At 41.5% G+C, this 18,741-nt stretch overlaps 1 protein-coding gene across 8 annotated transcripts in view; it reads right to left on the bottom strand.

The window, feature by feature from the left end:
• SDK1 (sidekick cell adhesion molecule 1) overlaps nt 1–18,741 on the bottom strand; it is a 681,727-nt gene that overhangs the window by 359,938 nt on the left and 303,048 nt on the right. For all 8 annotated transcript variants that reach the window (XM_061599424.1, XM_061599427.1, XM_061599426.1 and 5 more), the window contains one exon: nt 11,791–11,924. In XM_061599424.1, coding sequence (XP_061455408.1) covers nt 11,791–11,924 — 134 coding nt within the window. The remainder of the gene's footprint in view (nt 1–11,790; nt 11,925–18,741) is intronic.

The raw sequence follows: 18,741 nt of genomic DNA, 5'->3' as shown, positions 1-18,741 counted from the left end.
TTTGTTTGTGTCCTCTAAGAAGCTCTTATCACTACATATCAATTCCAGTGCAAGACAAAGACAGGAAACGAATCATTCCTATGAATGTAATAGCAAAAGTGATTAGACATAGAGAAAGATTAATTGCTTGTGTCAGATATAAATAAAGGAGTTAGGAAGAAATCCCTATTGGATTGAAAAATGTAGTGCAAACAAATATATGGATATATTGTGATCAAATATAAATGCAGCACAGAATTTATAAAGTGAATGTTTAAATGTTAAATTTTAAAAGGCAATTTTACAAAATACCTCAAAACAAATTTTGATTCAGTAATACGAAACAATAATAGTCTGGATACAGCGGCTAGTGCTGCTCTGCAAATGCTTGCACAAGAATTTGTAGCTCTCATGCTCCAGCTTCTACAGAAGGTTGTGTAAACTCTTGCACGAGTGGGAGAACACCTTTGTTTCTAGTTTAATTATTCTCACACAGCATTCTAGCATGAGGTATAAACAGATCTCCCAAGAGTAAGGGATGGAGAGATCTGCCAGTTTCAGTTCTCTCAGTTTCTCATTTTCCCAGTGATAAATTCAGCTCTACATTTCTGCAGTATCAGCAAGTTTTTTTAGAAGAAATCCTCATGAAAATTCGCCACCATTTTACTGCGAATTTCTCCAAATAAACACATTTTTGTAGGCAGTTTTGACAAAGGTACACATTTTTGCAAGCCATTTCTCATCATTTCATGCCTTTTTGGCTGTTACAGTATTTTCACTCATGTTCATTTTTATGCACACTTTCCCCTAATATCTGCATTTTTGTAAATGTTGTTTAGTTGGAGAACCACATCCCAAAATTCGAATAACTGAGAATTTTGAAGTATGACTTCTGTTTCGGTTCTCATATTGTTTTGGAAATTGCACATTTGATAAATTCTGCTTGAAATGCAAACTGAATCGAAATTCTCACCCGTCCCTCCCATGAGCAAGGGATGCCTTCTGCATGCAAAAAGGCACCTTTGGATCCAAGCACCCTGTTGTGAGGACAGCCCAGACCCAAAGTGTTGCTCTAGTTGCAACTGCCTGAAATAACCATCTGCTCTATTGTACTGCAGGCCACAAGGTGCAAGCACCAGGGCTGTGGGACAAAATTTGCTGCTGTTTGCCAGTTCTGGTACTGTTTGCCTTGCAGAGGGACCAGTGCGAGGCACCAGTCTTGTGTCCTCTCACCAGCGCTGGGACCCTTGTGACCACAAGTGGCAGTTTGCGGCATGGCTAGGTATGATGCGAACCAGGATCTCCCACATCCAAAGCCAACTTTCTGACTTGAGTAGACTAATAGCATCAAACAGTATCAATAAGCATCTGACAAATCATTGTTGGGTACTGAAAGCAAGCTTGGCTCTTTCAGGCACCCATAAAAACTGGCAATCAATCAACTTGTGAGCAGAGGAAGAACAAGGTATACAAACTCTGCAAAACTTAAATTCCTCAGCATCCCTAGTCTCCATATCTGAGGGATTTGTAAATGTTCTGCTTTTGCCACAAAACAGTGATACAACAACAGCTTCTATGTTTGTGCAACATCTGAAAACATAATTCATGGGTGCTAAATTGAATGTAATATGTTTCATGGAGGCATTCACCCCCAAGAAATATATGCTTGTCTGGACTGATAACCAAGCACTCATTGATTGTGACTTCTTCAGATGTAGAACCAATAGTCTATACATATTAACTTCCTTTAGAATTGAAAAAAATGAAAAACCTCAGTGGCAAGGTAAATTTTAAGAAGGCAAGGCATTATGGATATCTAGTGATAGTATCCACATAGATCTAGCTCAACTCCTAAACACTTGTACAGCTACTTGAAATTAACTTTCTGGATGACAAAAGAATATTGAATGATTGCTGGAGCATAAAGCAGATATTCGTCTGCGTGACAAGAGCCGTAGACAGAACAAATCACTGCAGATTTTTTCCTGGAATTTTACTTGACAGGGAGCAATCTTAAAGGTTATCAAGAAAGTGAGCAAAATGAAATGTCATTATTTTCAAGATAGATTTAAACATGGCATAACTCATAAAGCACTCTGATCTGGGGCTGCATTAGATTCCCATCATATTTGTTGAGTGAACCAATGCTATGTAAAGTTCAGCCACAGCAGAGAAATCAAATTCCCTCCTCAACTTCTATTCCATGTACCTTTTCTTTAGATGAAAAAAACCCACAATCTTATTGAAGCATTAATTTCATTTTAGTTGAACTGATCCATGGAGGCTAAGTGAATGCAAAATCCCCCATGGCATGGACTAAAAGCACTTTGACAGCTTTATAGAGCTGGTGTAAGCTGGACCCTGCCCATTGCAAAGTCTGTTCTGTGGAGGATCTGGCCTGTCATGTTTTGTGTTTTTTTTCTGCTCCCCATCAAAAATTAATGCAACAATATTTTTCAGACACCCCATCTGCACCTTCAACATCTGCTGAGTCGGCCCCACCATTAAAACCTCAAAGTGAAATCCTTTATCTCCCGCCCCTTCACTTTTCAGCAAGCCTTGATGGTGAAAACATAAATTATTGTTTAGATAGATTTCCTTCCTCCCTGAGTTGAAACATCAAATAATAACCCCATCTTCACAATGGTGATGGAAGGAAGACTGTACAGAGGGAGGGGTGGATTTCATAACTAAGAAGACGGGAGATCGCTAAAGCAGCACAGCAGTTTGGGACTAATTTTTAAAACAACAGTGTTGAAAAGGGTGATAAAACATTGTTAATCCATTAAATTACTTAATTCATTAAATTAAGTTAATCCACTAAATTAATCCATTAAATTCTGTTACCATTAAAATAATAGGGTGGGGACTGGAGAATGGGCCCTTTTTGTGTTGGCACCCCATTTTAGGATTGCCTTTCCTAGATCCATGCACGTTGCCCAAAATGGCTGCATCCACACATCATAGTAAGCCACAAACTATGGTTTACCTTGCACGAACAAATTGCATCCTCTGTGGTCCTCCCCACTCATGATGGAAGGGAGGAAACAAACCACGAGAACTGGTTTATATCTGAACCAGGATTCATGGGTTTGTTTTGCTCCCAAACCATGATATGTAGTCAAGGTTTGTTCTTGACTTATTGAATGTAGTTTGTTGGAGCAAAACAAACCATAATCCCTGGTTCAGGCAAGACACTAAGGCTGCAATCCAGTACATGTCTACTCAGAAGTAAGCTCCCTTGAGTTCAATAGGACTTACTCACAGGTCAGTGTGCACTGGACTACAGGAGTGACAGATTGTTTCCTTCATGTACAAACCACACCAAATAGGTTTTTGATGAGATGGGATATAAATATATTAGATAAATAATAAAAAAATTGCTACCATACTAGGACAAGACCACTACCGTGGTACAGCACGTGCTTTGCCTACTGAAGATCCCAAATTCAGTCCTTGGCATCAGGGATGGATGGGAAATTCAATTTAGTTTGCATATTTTTATTTATTTATTTATTATTTGATTTATATCCCATCCTTCCTCCCGGCAGGAGCCCAGGGTAGCATATGAAGCCGAACCTATCAAATTTGCACTTTCCAAAACAATATGAGAACCAAAACACAGCCATCTTTTGAAATTTGTACTTAGAATGCATATATTAGAGGAAAGTGTGCATAAAAATGAATATATGAGTGAAAATAACATAAAAATGCATTATATGATGGGAAATGGCTTGCAACTATGAACATTAGCCAAAGCTGCCTACAAACATGTGTTTATTATGAGAAATGTGCATTAAAATACTGCAGCATTTTTTAAAAATTGTAAATTGCTGCAGGAATGTAGAGCACTGAATTTAAGATTAGAAAAATGAAAGAATTGAAACTGACAGAACTTTCTATCCCTATTTGGAATCTCCTGTTTTTGTTTTTAAAGATCATAGGCAGCAGTTCCGAGGAAGAGCTGCCCCTTAGGATTTACAAAGTCAGTGCCCATCAAAGCATGCAAAACTTGTCTTGATGAACCAGTGCGGTGGCTCTTGAAGGGCAGAGCTAGTGTTCACATTACATGATTTGAGAGAAAACGATATTCACCAACACCGGGATTATTATTATTTCTTTCCTTCATGATTATCACCTATACAGTTCAGGCTAATTTATTCTAATGATATGGTGGGGGACATTCAAAATGTTTGCGTAAGTACACATCCAGATGAATAGGAATGCAGTTGGTTCAAGGTACCAGGATAACTATCACAGTCTAGGTAGGAAATCACTGCGGACAGCTAAATTTAGTACAGTATTGCTCTTAGAAGTTGCATTATAAATAAGGCTAACAGAATAAGTAGACAAATTTGAGCAAAGAGCTATTTAATGTAAACTGGGCACCTCTGATGCCTTGGGACACAACACCTTGTTATTACAAATGGAAACAGGCCAGGCCAACATCACATCCATATATTTCAAATTAATATACAAATATAACCAAGCCAAGAATTTAATTTTAGTCCCCTTACTACTTTAATCTAATCAACAGGACAATGGGTTTCTTCCTTTACACTTGCAATGCCTGGGAGGACGATTTATCTTCGTTAAATAATAACTGGCTTTATTATCTTTTGACTCTTCAGAACCTCAGGCTGGCAAGGTTTTTTAAAATTTCATCAATCTTATTTTGCATTTTGCAAAGCCTGCATTGAAGGAGGGTGGGAGGAGAAGATGTCAAAGTCTGCAAAACGCATTGTATCTCCTAACATTATGAATTGGGTTCTAGAATAGCTAATTTACTAATACATCTACGAGTGTGACATAGACTTCTGTATTTCACAACTTGAACAAGGAAGTCCACCAGCAAGGACCTGAATTACAGTTAGAGATGATAAGTGTTGCAACAGCAATCCAGGCTGCCTTAAGAGATTATAAATAATCGCTTTTTGCAAACCTGCTTTTACTCAATCATACTCTTTGTGCCTTTCCATAAAGTATTTGGATAGAGACACAATATGGCACTGTTAACATTTTAAGTAATAATAATAATAATAATAATTGTTTATTTATTTATTTATTATTTATTTATTTATTATACTTGTATACCGCCCTATAGCCGAAGCTCTCTGGGCGGTTTACAGTAACTAAACAGTGTTGTTGTTCCTGTTGTTGTTGTTATTTGATTTATATCCCGCCCTTCCTCCCAGCAGGAGCCCAGGGAGGCAAAAGTTACAACACAATTGGTATCTACTGCAGAGTGATTTTAGTAACAGTACCTAATTTCCTATGACACATGGTTTTTAGGTGCTTAAGCACATGTACCACTTTTTTGGGGGGGGCATTATATTCCATCTGGAATGAACAGATGTGTATGGATACATTTGGATATATACCTAACAATAACGAACATTTGCAAAGTCAAGGCAGACTTTCATCTAAAAAACATTCACCTAACTATGGATGGCTGCTTCAGTACAGGAAAACAATTGCCACTCCATGTTTCTGTAACTTCTGCGCTTGAGACTGGCCCAGGATATTTTGTTACCTGAGGGGAAGGGCCGTTCCCCTCTATGTCCCCTCCCCTCACTCCATGTACAGAAGCCAACTAGGCAGGCAGTTGAGTCATACTTGCATAGGAACGGAGGAAGCTGTTGAATCAGACCACTGGTCCATCTCGCTCACTGTCACCTACTCTGACTGTCAGCAGTTCTCCAAGGCTTCAACCAGGGCTCCCTCCCAGCCTATTTGGAAAGGCTGAGTACTGAACCTGGGGCCCTGTGCATGCAACACAGATGCTCTACCACCGAAGTACGGCTCTCCCCCACTGCAACACACACGAGTGACCCGGCAGCACCTAGCTTAGCGGGGTAGTTTAGATGGTAGAAGGCTGGCCGAATGCCACACACAGCTCTCTAGTCCCACACCTTACAGCTGTTTCTTCAGTGCTCCACCTGCCACCTGCTTGCTGCCTGACCAAATAAATGCTGCAGTACAACAGCAGTGCTGCTAGCATTAGACACACGAGCAGGGCAGTGTATATGCAATACTGCTGGACTGGGTGGCCTCATGTGCTACCTGCCTCTCTGCCTGCCTACGCAGTCTGGGGCCTTTCTGGGCCACACTGTGAGTGAGCCATAGCAGGAAAATGACCAGGTGAGACTGACGGCCAAGGGGAGCAACAAGCAAGCATCGCTGCTGCCAGGGTGCCAGCTTTGGAGGATGGAAGCAGCTGGGGGGTTCAGGGGCAGCAGGCAACTCAAGAGGAATGCCAGGGGGACCAGCATCTGCTGCCTAAAGCAGCCAATGTGCTCTGCCTAATGGTAGGAATAGCCCTTGTTTTTTCAGGTCATGCAGACTGAGCCCCGTCTGGAGTAAACTAGGCACATGTGGCCCCATTGGCTTTACTTGAGCTCTTAGATCGGGACACATGTACTTTATTTATTTACTTAAAATATTTCCATCCCACCCTTCTACTCTATAATGGGGCACTCAGGGCGGCTTACAAAAATAAAATCAAACATGTACATAATAAAATTGTAAACAGTAAAATCACAAAAACATTAAAATAAATTTGAAATACATAAAATACCATATATATAAAATATATAAAATACCATATACTTTGACTGGCTTGTGAATTAATCTGTGGTAGAAATGGTCTGTTTTATTAGGCTTGTATCTAGTGGCACACTAAATCTGACTAGACCAACTACTGCATTTATTGCATGACATTTCTCTCATGGCCTCACTATGGACATCTCCGCTTTCTTCTCTGTTCTGTATAAGCTTATGAGGTTTTGAGGTCACCTCGTGCCCAGAAAAACCCTCCCCACAATCAGTTTGTCTTTAATATGCCCAAAAGCTGGCTGCCTCTTCCAGAAGCCATCTCCATGTTTTGCAGCAGACTTAGAATCATAGTGTCAACACCTGCCTTTATTTATTTATTTATTAAATTTATATCCCACCCTTCCTCCCAGTAGGAGCCCAGGGTAGCAAACAAAAGTGCTAAAAACACTTTAAAACATTATGAAAACAGATTTTAAAATATATTAAAACAAAAACATTCTTAAAAACATATTAAAACAAATCAGCTTTAAAAACATTTTTAAAAAAGCTTTAGAAACATGCCTTGCAAAAGTAATCAGACCCCTGTCCAATGCTCTCATATTACTGAATTACAAATGGTACGTTGTAATTTCATTCTGTATATTTTATTTTTAAACACTGAAATTCAAAATCATTTATATACATATACATATATATGTAAACCATTTTCTTTTTACTGTGTGTGTATGTGTTTTTAGATAGATAGATGATATATAGATATAGATATTCCTCAATATTTCAGTTTTACCTGGGTTTTTTTTCTTAATCATTTACTCCCATGAGTCAACAGGCCCCCTGCATGAACTTCACATCCTCCCCCTAATTTTGTTCTCTTTCTTTTGTTTTCTTCACTATATGTCCATGCCATTCTTTATAGCCTACGGTGTACTGTAAATGTTTTATTCACATGGCCACAGACTGACTATTCCCAAATGTTAATTAAGATCAGAAAATGAGCTGCAGAGTGCATTAGTGGTTATGTAATACAGATCATTAAAGCCAGCTTTATAAATGAATGTCATTAAATTCTAAGTATAGCTGTTTTTCCTCTGCTGCCGGGAGGGGGGATTCGAGAGAGCCATGGCACCTTTTATTCAAGATTTTGCAGGCAACATAGCAAGGTGGAAGGGGACATAATTATTAAACCTATTTTATGAGGTAAATGAAGGAGTCCATGGCAAATGTGGGTTTGGTGTCTCATTATGTGGCCTACTCATTAGACAATAACTGAGTTCATGCCTAACCATGGCCTAGCACAAATGCAGGGGCTCCCAGAGAGCAGATCACAGCCGCTTTGTTCCTTCCCTGGTTGTGCTGTGCTCTTGTGAGCTAAGTCATGGTTTAAGTTAGCGTGTCATCTGAACCCAGGCTTGTGGTTTGTTTTCCCCAGAGACAAACCATGTGCCTGGATTTGGTCAATACGCTCAGCCAAATAATTACTTAGCCCAAAGCAGTGCAGCAGCAGCAGCAGGACCAGAGGAGCAGCAAAGTGGCTACAATCTCTTCTCCTCTCTGGGAGCTCACGCATTTGCAGTAAGGCATGTTTGGCTGAGCTCAGGGTTACACGCAAACCAGGTAAATGTGGTCCTAAACTTAACCTGGCCCTTACATGAGTCCTCATGTAGCTTTCTTGGGAAATTCCTTTGTGTGTCTTCAGGTGGAAATTTATGTGACACCTTTGGCACCATATTGTCAGTCTCCTTGCAATATTTGGGACCAAGCCATTATGGTGCAAAGACATTGGCCTATGAAGCAGAACACTCTTGTCTCCCTCAAAGGGACAGGACAACACAGCAGACGTTACACCTACCTGTCCGAGACCAGTGAAATAATGGGCAAGGTCTCCACAACATAAGGAAACAATTCTAACACCAAAGTTCCAAAATGATCACACTTCCAGGCTGGCATTCTCTGTCCTTAACAGGGAGACCAGGGGTAGACCCCTAGAAGATTCCACCATCACCTGCACTAATATGTATTTCTTTGTGAACAGTTCTGAAATTGCTGCAGCAGTGGAGCACTACATAACTGTGAGTTTTAATAAGCCACTCTCCTGCAGCCCCTCATTTGTTGTGGGTAGCACACTGTGGGTGATTAAAATTGTGCTTTAAATTGTTTTTAAAATATGTTTTTAAATTGTGTATTTGTTTTAATGTTTTTGATTGCTGTAAACCACCCAGAGAGCTTCGGCTATGGGGCAGTATACAAGTGCAATAAATAAATATGCAATTAACTCCCAGTCTTCATTTAATGTTTTGTCCAATGCTACCAGAAACACTAGTAGTCCAGAACTAGTTCCAGCAGTAGATGGTTCTCCGCCCTGAGAAAACTTTATTCATTCATTTATTTGTTTGTTTATTATTTGATTTATATCCCGCCCTTCCTCCCAGCAGGAGCTTCACCACAAATCAAACTGATATGGGACCCGGCCACAGACATCAACTCAATCAGTTAGGGAATAATATAAGGCTAGAATATCCTTTCTTTCCCTAATTCATTAGACAGAAAGTTGAGGTACCTTCCAAGTTTTCAGTGACAATAGGGAGAAATGGGGACAAGTAAGGCTACAGTCTTATGCATGACAAATTTTTGTATGACCAGAACAGAATGAGCTACTGCAGAAATTAGTATGAAAATAACTAGTTCTGCTCAGTTCTACCTTGAAAATGTGTGACTTGCAAGTCGTATGCCATGTAAAAACCACATCAATAGTTACATAGACGCAGTAAGCACAGGCAGTTCTAACGTGTTCAGAGAAAGCTGGAACCCACTTCCATCTCATAGAACAGCTGGATCACTATACTTATGTTAGTTTCAGAGTCACAACAGATAACCCTACAATTGATTTTTCCATGGTAACCCTGCATTTCTTATACAACCGAGCAGCAGACCTAGTTCAATTTGCCCATTTATTTAGCAAAATAGTTGCACATTTCATTTCAATTGCTCTCAACCATCAGTGGATTGCTAAACAATTCATTGCTAGAAAACAGATCTCAGGCTAACTCAATGTAGAATTAGCCCGACACTCTAGATGCTTTGGTCACCCAGAAACAGGCTTGTTACCTTTTAAATTATATGCATTAATAATTTCTGGGCGGGAAAAAGAATCAATGGTAGATGTTAGCCAGAAACGGGAGCCTATGTCCAAAACAGAATCAATCCAGTGAATACAATTGGTATATGTTGCTATCAGTCTGCAAATGATGTATCATTGATTACACACAACCCTTTGCATTTAACACCTTTGCACTGAAATGAATGGGAAGGAATAATGTAATGACAACATAATGAAACATAGGCAGAGAGCAAGATGAGTAACACCATTTTGGGCAGAAGACAAACAGCAGCAGAACAGAAACAGCGCTGCATGTGAAGAATACAGGGTCGAGTGGAAAATGATGCCTCCTTACATCTCTGCCCTCAACCCAACAGTCACATACCCCCAACTAGCTTTCACCAGCTAGGATGGGGACGGGTCCAGAGGACAGATGCCTGGATGCAAAGCTGGAAGAATCCTGTCCATAGCAACAGGCCACATAACGTGAAAATGATCCTTCAAGACAGGGGAAGATGGTACATTTGATAGCTCAACTTCAATTGCCACAATTGTGGCATCCAAGTTGCTATGGAGTCAAGTAACCTTATCATAAAACTGCCAAGCAAACAGCTAACAGTTTGTTTCCGTTTGCCTATCCTCCTTATCTAATGGGACAAGCCTCCAGACCACATGGAAAAGCTCATCTGGATGACTACTTAAGGATATAACAGAAGCAGCAAAGAACATCTTCTTAGTTGCCTCCATCGCTACTTGATAGGCACAGTTATGGGCCCTAAAAAGTGCTCAGTCACCTTTGGAGCAAATTTTATGCCACTTATGCTCTTCTCCTCTCGTGGCTTGCTTCATCACCCACAACTGAAACAACAAGTTCCTCAGGCTTTACCACACCAGTAAAGACTCTCAGGAGTCATCATGTCAACAGCCCTCCACATCAAACCGTTCCACAGTGAAATGAGAGCCTCAACAGACTTGTCAGCTCTAATCAATGGAAAATTCCCCATGGCATACTGGAGTCTCTCGGGTTCCATTTGTCACTGTGGGCAGAGCCATTCTAACTGGTCTCCCACACCTGTGGCAGGTCTAATGTTAAAAGCCTAAATTTCACCAGAACGTGGTTACTCCATGGAAACTGGGCGGTATCCACAAACACACACCATTTGCAGACTATTCCTCTCCCAAGTTGGGGCAAAGACCAGGTTGAGGGTATGGTCTGCTGTGTGCATTGGACCACTGAGAACTTGAGACCAACCCTTAGATGCCGTGGAGCCCATGAACTCCTGACCCAGTCTCATGATGTCTGGCATGAATATTGAAGCTACCCAGCACTGCTGTCCTGGGATCCTAGCTTTACCAGGGACACTATTCGGTAGCAGGGTAGGCAGTATACCAACATCATCCCTAACCTGTTTCCATGGCCCAATAAAAAATGCAGGCCCTGTAGCTCCACCTCATAATGGCAAGGTGATCTGTTGAAGGAGAATGAACACTGATAGACTATAGCAACACCTTCCCCCAACCCTCAGCTGGTACTGCCCTGAATAAATACCAAGGTGAGCAGAGTCACACCCCACCCCATTCTTCATCCAAGTCTTGGCAATACATGCCAGGTCAGTCTGCTAACTCACAATTAAACTGTACATGAGTAAGATTTTATTGTAGACCAATTTGGCATTCAATAACAGTATTGGTGTTTCCAAGCATCGTCTAGCACCACTTCTCCTGATTCAGATCAAATGGACACACACACACACACTTTCCTTGTTAATTTCCTTATCAGGTAACAAGTCTTCTGTGAAAAAACTAACAGCATCAGCTCTCCGATGCACAGAAACAAAAACAAAAAAACAAAAAAAAACTTTTAAAAATATGGATTGATTGATTGATTGATTCAAAAAGGCACCTAAATGAATTTTTTTAATGAAGTGCTGCCAGGAAGGTTGCAGGTTAAATCCTCTGGGAAAGAAACTGTTGTGCTTAATGCACACTTAGAATTCACTCATCATTAAGAGGCTGAGTTCCTTTCTGGTTCCTGCTTTCTGTAAATAATACAGTGGATTATGTGTGCTACTAAAGCTGTTTTCCTTTGTGGGTGAAACGTCTCTCCATGGCACACGTGACAACTTTTTCAGAATACATTTGTCAAAATCAGTACTCACTTGTCACATTCAGGTAAACAGACGGGCTCGTCTTGTTCTCTCCATTTTTCTCATTGACTGCCTGGACATAGTAGCACCCAGCATCTTCTGCTGATGTTGCAAGGATGACCAACTGATTCTCTAGAGTGATTGTTCTATTTGGGGGAATAAGCAAAACAGGGTTTGTTAAATTAGGATAAGAGGATTAAAGTTACAAAATATGCACTTTCCCCCAGATCTGGCATGTGACATTCCAAGAGAATTCCTCTCAAAATGACTAGAAGTTAAGAAAAAGTGTTAAACTTCAGAAACATCCATGGGGCATCTGGGGCAAAATATGCTCAATTCACACAATACAGCCAAGGACTGTGACATCAGGTAATTATGAATATTTATGACATCTCTAATCAAATGCAAATCGAAACGAAACACATGCTCACCCTCTTAAAGAGTTCAGGATGAGACACTTCTAATTGCTTTATTACTGTGTGCTGACTTAAAAAAAATAGGGCACAATCCAGACAAGGTCAGTATTTTTATGTCTCAGTAATGCCAGTGGGTGCCCATTGAAATCAAAGGGACTTTAAAATGCTTTTTGGGGGGCTGCATTGCCCCATCATTTTCAGTCTCCACCTTCAGAACCCACTATGGGACTGTTCTAAATTTCCTGAAACACTCATTCATCCATTATGAACGCAAATCTTCACGACAGCCATCTTCCACTGGGATTGTCAGCCTGGCAGTTTGCAACAATGCGACTATTTGACATTCATCCATCAATGCAAAACATAAACATGTAGATGAATCATTTTCAAATCTAGATTTTAGCATTAGTTGGAAAAGACAATACATTGACCAGGAATTCCTGACCTTCTATAGCATAGTCCAAACAGAAGAGTAGAGATAACTGATAATAAGATATGCAAGCTTTATCTGGATAGGACATGGCAAAATAAATAATGCCTGGCCTTGAAGTAGGCAGAAAGGGCTACCAACCGTACTCTTTTAAGAGTACATGTATTCTTTTTGAGATGGCGCAACAGCATACTCTTACTTTTCACTTATCGAAGCCAAATGTACTCTTTTTGAAATGACAAAATGATGGTAACCCTATAGGCAGAGCAAAGTTGGGACAGGAGTCAGGTACTCAAGAACACATCTGCGGGCTATTTAGCACTCAAAAATATCAAGAAGCAATGTCTGACTAGTTTTTACATGTAACACTCTTCTAAGAATAGTTTCCAATCCAGGCTCTGAACTCACCCCGGGGGCTGTGTTTTGTACCTTCAGACATCAATATATACTAGGCATTACCGGAAGGTATTCAGTTCTCCCAAATATAAATATACAGTAGAATATTCTAGCTCTGTTTTAGGAACTGAACAGGGATTTACAACTTCTGCCAACGACTGGATCTCTCTCAAACAGCAGCAAGGGGGAATGATTTAAGTCCAGGTGTTGTTAAGATCCAGGACTTATAGAATTATGTTCATGATACATAATTAGTGGCACTCCCGTCCCCCTCTTTTCCTTTTTGTTGTGAAGTGAAGGATAAAAATAATCAAGGAGAAAAGATCACCTTCTGCTGCTGAACAATGAGAATAGGGCCTCTGTGTGTATGAGTCAACCACAGAGCTGTCACATTTTGGACACACTGCAGGATCCTGATGAAGGATAAACACTTTATTCAGCAAGAAAGGCTATTCAGAAACAAGCACTTTTCATAATAAGCAAGAGAGATAAAAAGACAAAAATTGATATAAAAATGAAATGGTTGGGGTTTTTTTCTTGTTATGTTACAAGTCCGTCTACATTCTAAAGGGACATAATTATCACCCAAAGTCCACTCTTTTGTTCATGTTTTGAAGGAAAAAACCAGAGAAAAAATCAGATCAGCAGACAGAAAGGTAATGGCTATACTTTAATCCAAGCTCTCCGTCATTATCTGCCTGCACCACAGAAGAAGCTGTTCTCTAGGAAGTTCTGTTACTTATAACCACAAACACAGCATTTAAAAGACTGCATACAAAACACAACGAACAATGGGAGAACTTGGGGGGATGGAATCAATTTCCTTTTCAAATATTCTCTTTGTATAAAAACGTTATTGAGGCCAAGGTGCTTCTATTCAAGCAGAATGTCTGTTTTCTGCTGTTCTTTTGGTTTATCATATAGTCAACCCATCTAACTACTCAGTCTGTTAAACTCCCCAGTCTAGCAATTTCTGTGAACATAGCCAGCAGTCACTGGAAAACAGAATGGTAAAATTACTTGATTAAAAAGGAGTATTTCTACACAGTCCAAATTTCCAGATGAGTGGTCTGCAAAGGTGACAGTCTGTACTAATGAGGAACATAGAGCTGATTTGAATCGGAAGGCTGGTGACCAGTTTTCAGATATAAATAAATACAATAATTCATTGTCTCACTATGCAGTGGCATTCTTTGTTCACAGAGGAGGCTTCTCCATTATTTCTTGTGTTATTAAAATAGGAACTGGCTTTCATATATATCATAGCATCATCAGAGTGTGCTATGCTACAGACGTAGTCAAGCTTTATTAAGCCCTCTGAAGAAGTGATTGATGTTTTTCCCCTACTGTTACACTGACAGACCCACTTGGAAAAAATGCACTGAACAAAAAGCAAATTAGTAATGAAATGTACCTCCCCTTTGTCATAGGCCAATCTAGTGAGCAGATGGTGAATGAGGTGACAGTGACAGATATGAATTTTTAATGTGAGAGCAATTGTTTTGGTCCATAAATTGAGAAAAGCTTTTGCACGGTCAACCTTTTGTCCCACTGCTGTATCTAATCCTGCATTTGGCCACATCATCGCTGCATTTGTTTCTTAAGTTCTCACATGATAAGTGAATTTATCTTAGAGTTTCATGTTCTTCTGATATATGCTGTTTCAAAGTTCTGTGGTCCTAATGGCTCAAAAAAGTAATGCACACCATAGTGTGCAAAATATCTAGTTGTTGTGGAGCCGTGAGCTCAAACCTTTCTTAGATTTGCATTTGTCCTCTCAGCCAATCCTTTGCTTAATTGTAAATGTAACTGCAGACCAAAGATCCTTCGGAACAAGGACAGCCAGCTGTTGGCACAAAGTCCATCTACCATACTTGAATCAAGGCTATGGTTAAAATGTCTTCCCGTAGTTTAATTCATAAAATGAACACTTCCAAGTTGTAAGAGATAGCCCTCATTTGTAATGTTGATTGTTGGAAAGTAGTTTGTTAACTGGGCAGCACCCTGATTATCCCTACTTCAGAATACCAAGACGACTACACACCAGAAGCAGCTCGCCAGCTGGGCAGAGCTGCTATGATACCTTCCGGGCAGGTGGGTCACCCTTGCTTAACAGGAGGGAGAAGGGCAAGGTGATGGAAAGGTTAATGTGGTGCAGATGTACCAGCAGAGCCAATCTGTTGCTCCTGCCAGGGCGTTGGCATTATACCAACCTCCCTGCTGCTGCCTCATCCCTACCACTCTCCCTCATGGTATACAACAGCAACCCATCTGCTGGGAAGCCAGCATAGCAGCTGCACCCACCTTGCGAGCCCCTTCTGCTAAGCATTCCACATAGGAGACAACATTTTCAGGAGATGTCCATTTCCTTAGGTCAGGAACACTAACGACTAGAGCTTGGAAGAAAGCTGTTGCTTCAGCAATGAATCTGATCAGACTGGGAGCTTATATAGGTGCTCGAGGCTACACTGGCTCCTGGCTCTCACCCAGCAATTGATCCAGGTAAGTGCTTACATGCACTTCCCCTGTCTTACATGCAGCTCATTGGGCACTTTGGCAGCAGTAGTGAAGCTCCTGCCTGGCTCACCATCTCCTCTGCTCCTGCTGTGGTCCAGGGGGAGATGAGGGGAGATCTGAGAGCCTGCCAGGAGCCCAAGCAGCTAGGGTGGGAACCTCTAGTCCTCTGGCAGAGATGTCCAGATGCTTCGACTCTTTGGAGGTGTCCTGCTTCCTCTGCTCCTTCCCTGAGGAGACCTAGAGATTTTCCATTCACTCTTCATGTAAGTAGTGGTTAGTCTAGCAAATCTCCTATCTACGTTTGATGGGAGCTGCCCCCACTCAAAAGGAAAACAAGCAAGAAGACAATTATATCTATGTGCAACAGATGTCATCCAAACAGGGCTAGAGGATCAGAGAAACTGTTTAGAGATATTGTAAAATTGTCCTCCGGCCTCTAAGAGACAAAGAGAAGCTTCTTGTGCTGCGCAGGTGAATTTTACAATGAAAGTATTCCCCCTTCAGTCAGTTTGTGCCATGTTTTTTAAAAGTTGCAAATAAGAGAATGGTTATCAACCTTATACACCAAAGATATGTAATGGTTCCTTATCCTATATATAGAGGTGGAGGCATGATATATGTTCAAGCTGCTGCTGGTAGGCTAGGGCACTTTTTGTTTCCATGGAAAGGCCTGAGATGCAATGCTGTATTATATTAGTCTTCCTATTCAGTTTGAACCAAAGACATTTAAAAAGATTCTAATGGTGCCCTCTTGGGGGACAGGAGTTTGTATGCCCTCCCTCTGATCCAGTTCTCCCCAAAACAAGGGCAACATGACCTTGCAATCTGCCTTTCTTGTTTGACTCTCTGTGTCTTCCTAGCTGAATGAAAGAACTCTCTGCTAAGAAACCACAAAAAGTATTTTGATCCTCAAGCAGATTCTTTTTTCTTCAAAATGGGTCAGTCTGAATACACTCTAAGAAGGATATTCCTAGATTCTAACACCATAGAAGAAATGTTAACAGTTGTTAGAGGGTAAAAGCAATTTCTTTATAAGTTTCCAGTCCTGCTTATCCTGAAAAATCTGAACCTAGTGCATATCAAAGAAAAGACAGTGGTATAGATGTATTATCTCTCCAAGGTTTATACTGTGGAGGTTGGCCCATTAGGGCAAACCAGCGCATTGCTCAACTGAGGGGAATTGCAAGCAAAACAATTAAATGTTTCCTCCAAATTCACAAAAATTTCAAAACCACACAATCTTTCCTGTCTCTGACATACTTATTGTGCATGCATCTGAACTTACAGAAAGAGTCCTGGAGTCAATCTGGTGTTCTCTGGCCAATCAGCTCTCTGCACTGCTCATCCAATCCCAATCCAAAACTATTGTTATGGCCAGGAAGTCCTTCCCATCCATCTTCTGGCAGAAGAACCATGTGGAAAATTGCTATTTTTTCCAGAGTTTGCCTAGCAGCTTCACAAGTTTGCACCCCGTTTAGTTGTCATGATGGCAATTCAGCCAATTTGTCATGGGCCCCATGGAGAACATTTGGTAAGACTGGGAGAATGGGGAGGGGGTTGCAGATGTTGGACAAGGATCTGGTGAGACCATAAGAGAAATGCTTCCTGAAAACCCTGTCAGCCCTGTGCCCAGTGGTCCTGCTAGTGTTTCTGCTGAGGAAGGCCTCAGCAGCCCCTCCCTCACCTGTGGCAGAGAGTGAGGAATGTAGTCTACCTTCATTGCTGGCACCCAGCTCAGACATATTCATTGAGCAGCCAGGCCTTAAAGAATCTGCTACACAACTCCAGAGAGATAAGGGTAGGGGGATCTCTCACAGTGTCAGAGTTAACAGTTTCCCCAAGGTCACACAGACAGGAGAAAAGACGGTTACAACTTGAGAAATTACCCTCTTTTCCCAGGAGAGAAAGCACTAGATTTAGCTTGTGCAAGTAGAGTGCCTGCCCTCTCTCTTTTATCTGGAGTCTTACGGTACGAGTTTTGTTGCGACAACTTTCTGTTGTTTCCACAGCCTAACTGCATCTGCTGTTATTCTGTATCCTGATTCATGCAGAGCATAGGCGAGGATTTCTTCTCGATCATCCCAGAGTGCAGGTCACAGAAAAATGGGCTCAAGTTGGAGGAAGCCAGAATTTTAATGGAACATCAGAAAAAACTTCCTACCTGTTTGTCCTTCCCGTAGCTGAGGGATGCAGAAGCACATGGTTCTTTGAGGTTTTCTCTTTTTATTAAGGTTAGAGTTATGTCAAAAGTGTTCCAACTCATTCACCTAACTATGCTATCTAGGAACTAATTCCCTCTGTAACACTGACTAAGCAGCCACAGACGTTGACACTAGCAACGTCTCCCTCCCCAGCACCCACTTAAGTAGGTTTGTCTTTCATGCGTAAACTACGGCTCCTCCTTAACCCCGACTGTTGCTCTTTGAGCCTCCAAAGCCACCGGAAATGGGGCGAAGGGGTCTGGATCTCAGCTTACCTCTCCGAATGATGGGGGCTAACAGTCTGTTCAGATGTGGAAAGTGGTTGGGCGCCCAGCTGGGAATCAGTTTGCAAGGTGGCGCTTCAGGTGTGGGCGAGGGGGGAGTGTCCAGAGGAGCAGCCTCAGACAGCCCAGGCTGCGCTTCTGCACAGGGGGGCAGGTAACTGGGTGCGCTGCAAGCCCTCCTCGCTCAAGTCATCTCCTCAGTCCTCAAAGTCAGAGTCCCCTTCCTCGAAGCCCTCCCCCCCAGTCCAGGGTCATAACACTGTTGGAAAAGTATGACACTAGAACCATTTACCTAGGGAGGTGGTGGGCTCTCCAACACTGGAGGCATTCAAGAGGCAGCTGGACAGCCACCTGTCAAGGATGCTTTAATTTGGATTCCTGCATTGAGCAGGGGGTTGGACTTGATGCCCTTATAGGCCCCTTCCAACTCTAGGATTCTGTGTTTCAATGCTATGTTCCTGTGCTAACTTCTGAAATAAAACTGTGCAAAACCCAGACGTCAAGTCCTGAGTTTGTTTCTCTGGTTAAGAGCCAGGACACAATTAGGAGACAGGAATTAGTATATACACATACAGGCATTGGGAGTCTGTCCATTGGAGAGATGTAGATATGTGTTCTCTGAACTGCAGATATGTGTTCTCAGCATGCTCAGAGCTGTTCCTTCAAGGCCACATCTACTCAGCTAGGCCTTTAGGGTGTGATTCTTCACCGTGTGTGAG

The sequence above is a fragment of the Rhineura floridana genome, chromosome 17 (assembly GCF_030035675.1).
Source record: "Rhineura floridana isolate rRhiFlo1 chromosome 17, rRhiFlo1.hap2, whole genome shotgun sequence".
Classification (NCBI taxonomy): Eukaryota; Metazoa; Chordata; class Lepidosauria; order Squamata; family Rhineuridae; genus Rhineura; species Rhineura floridana.
This window is presented reverse-complemented; position numbering and strand designations above follow the sequence as displayed.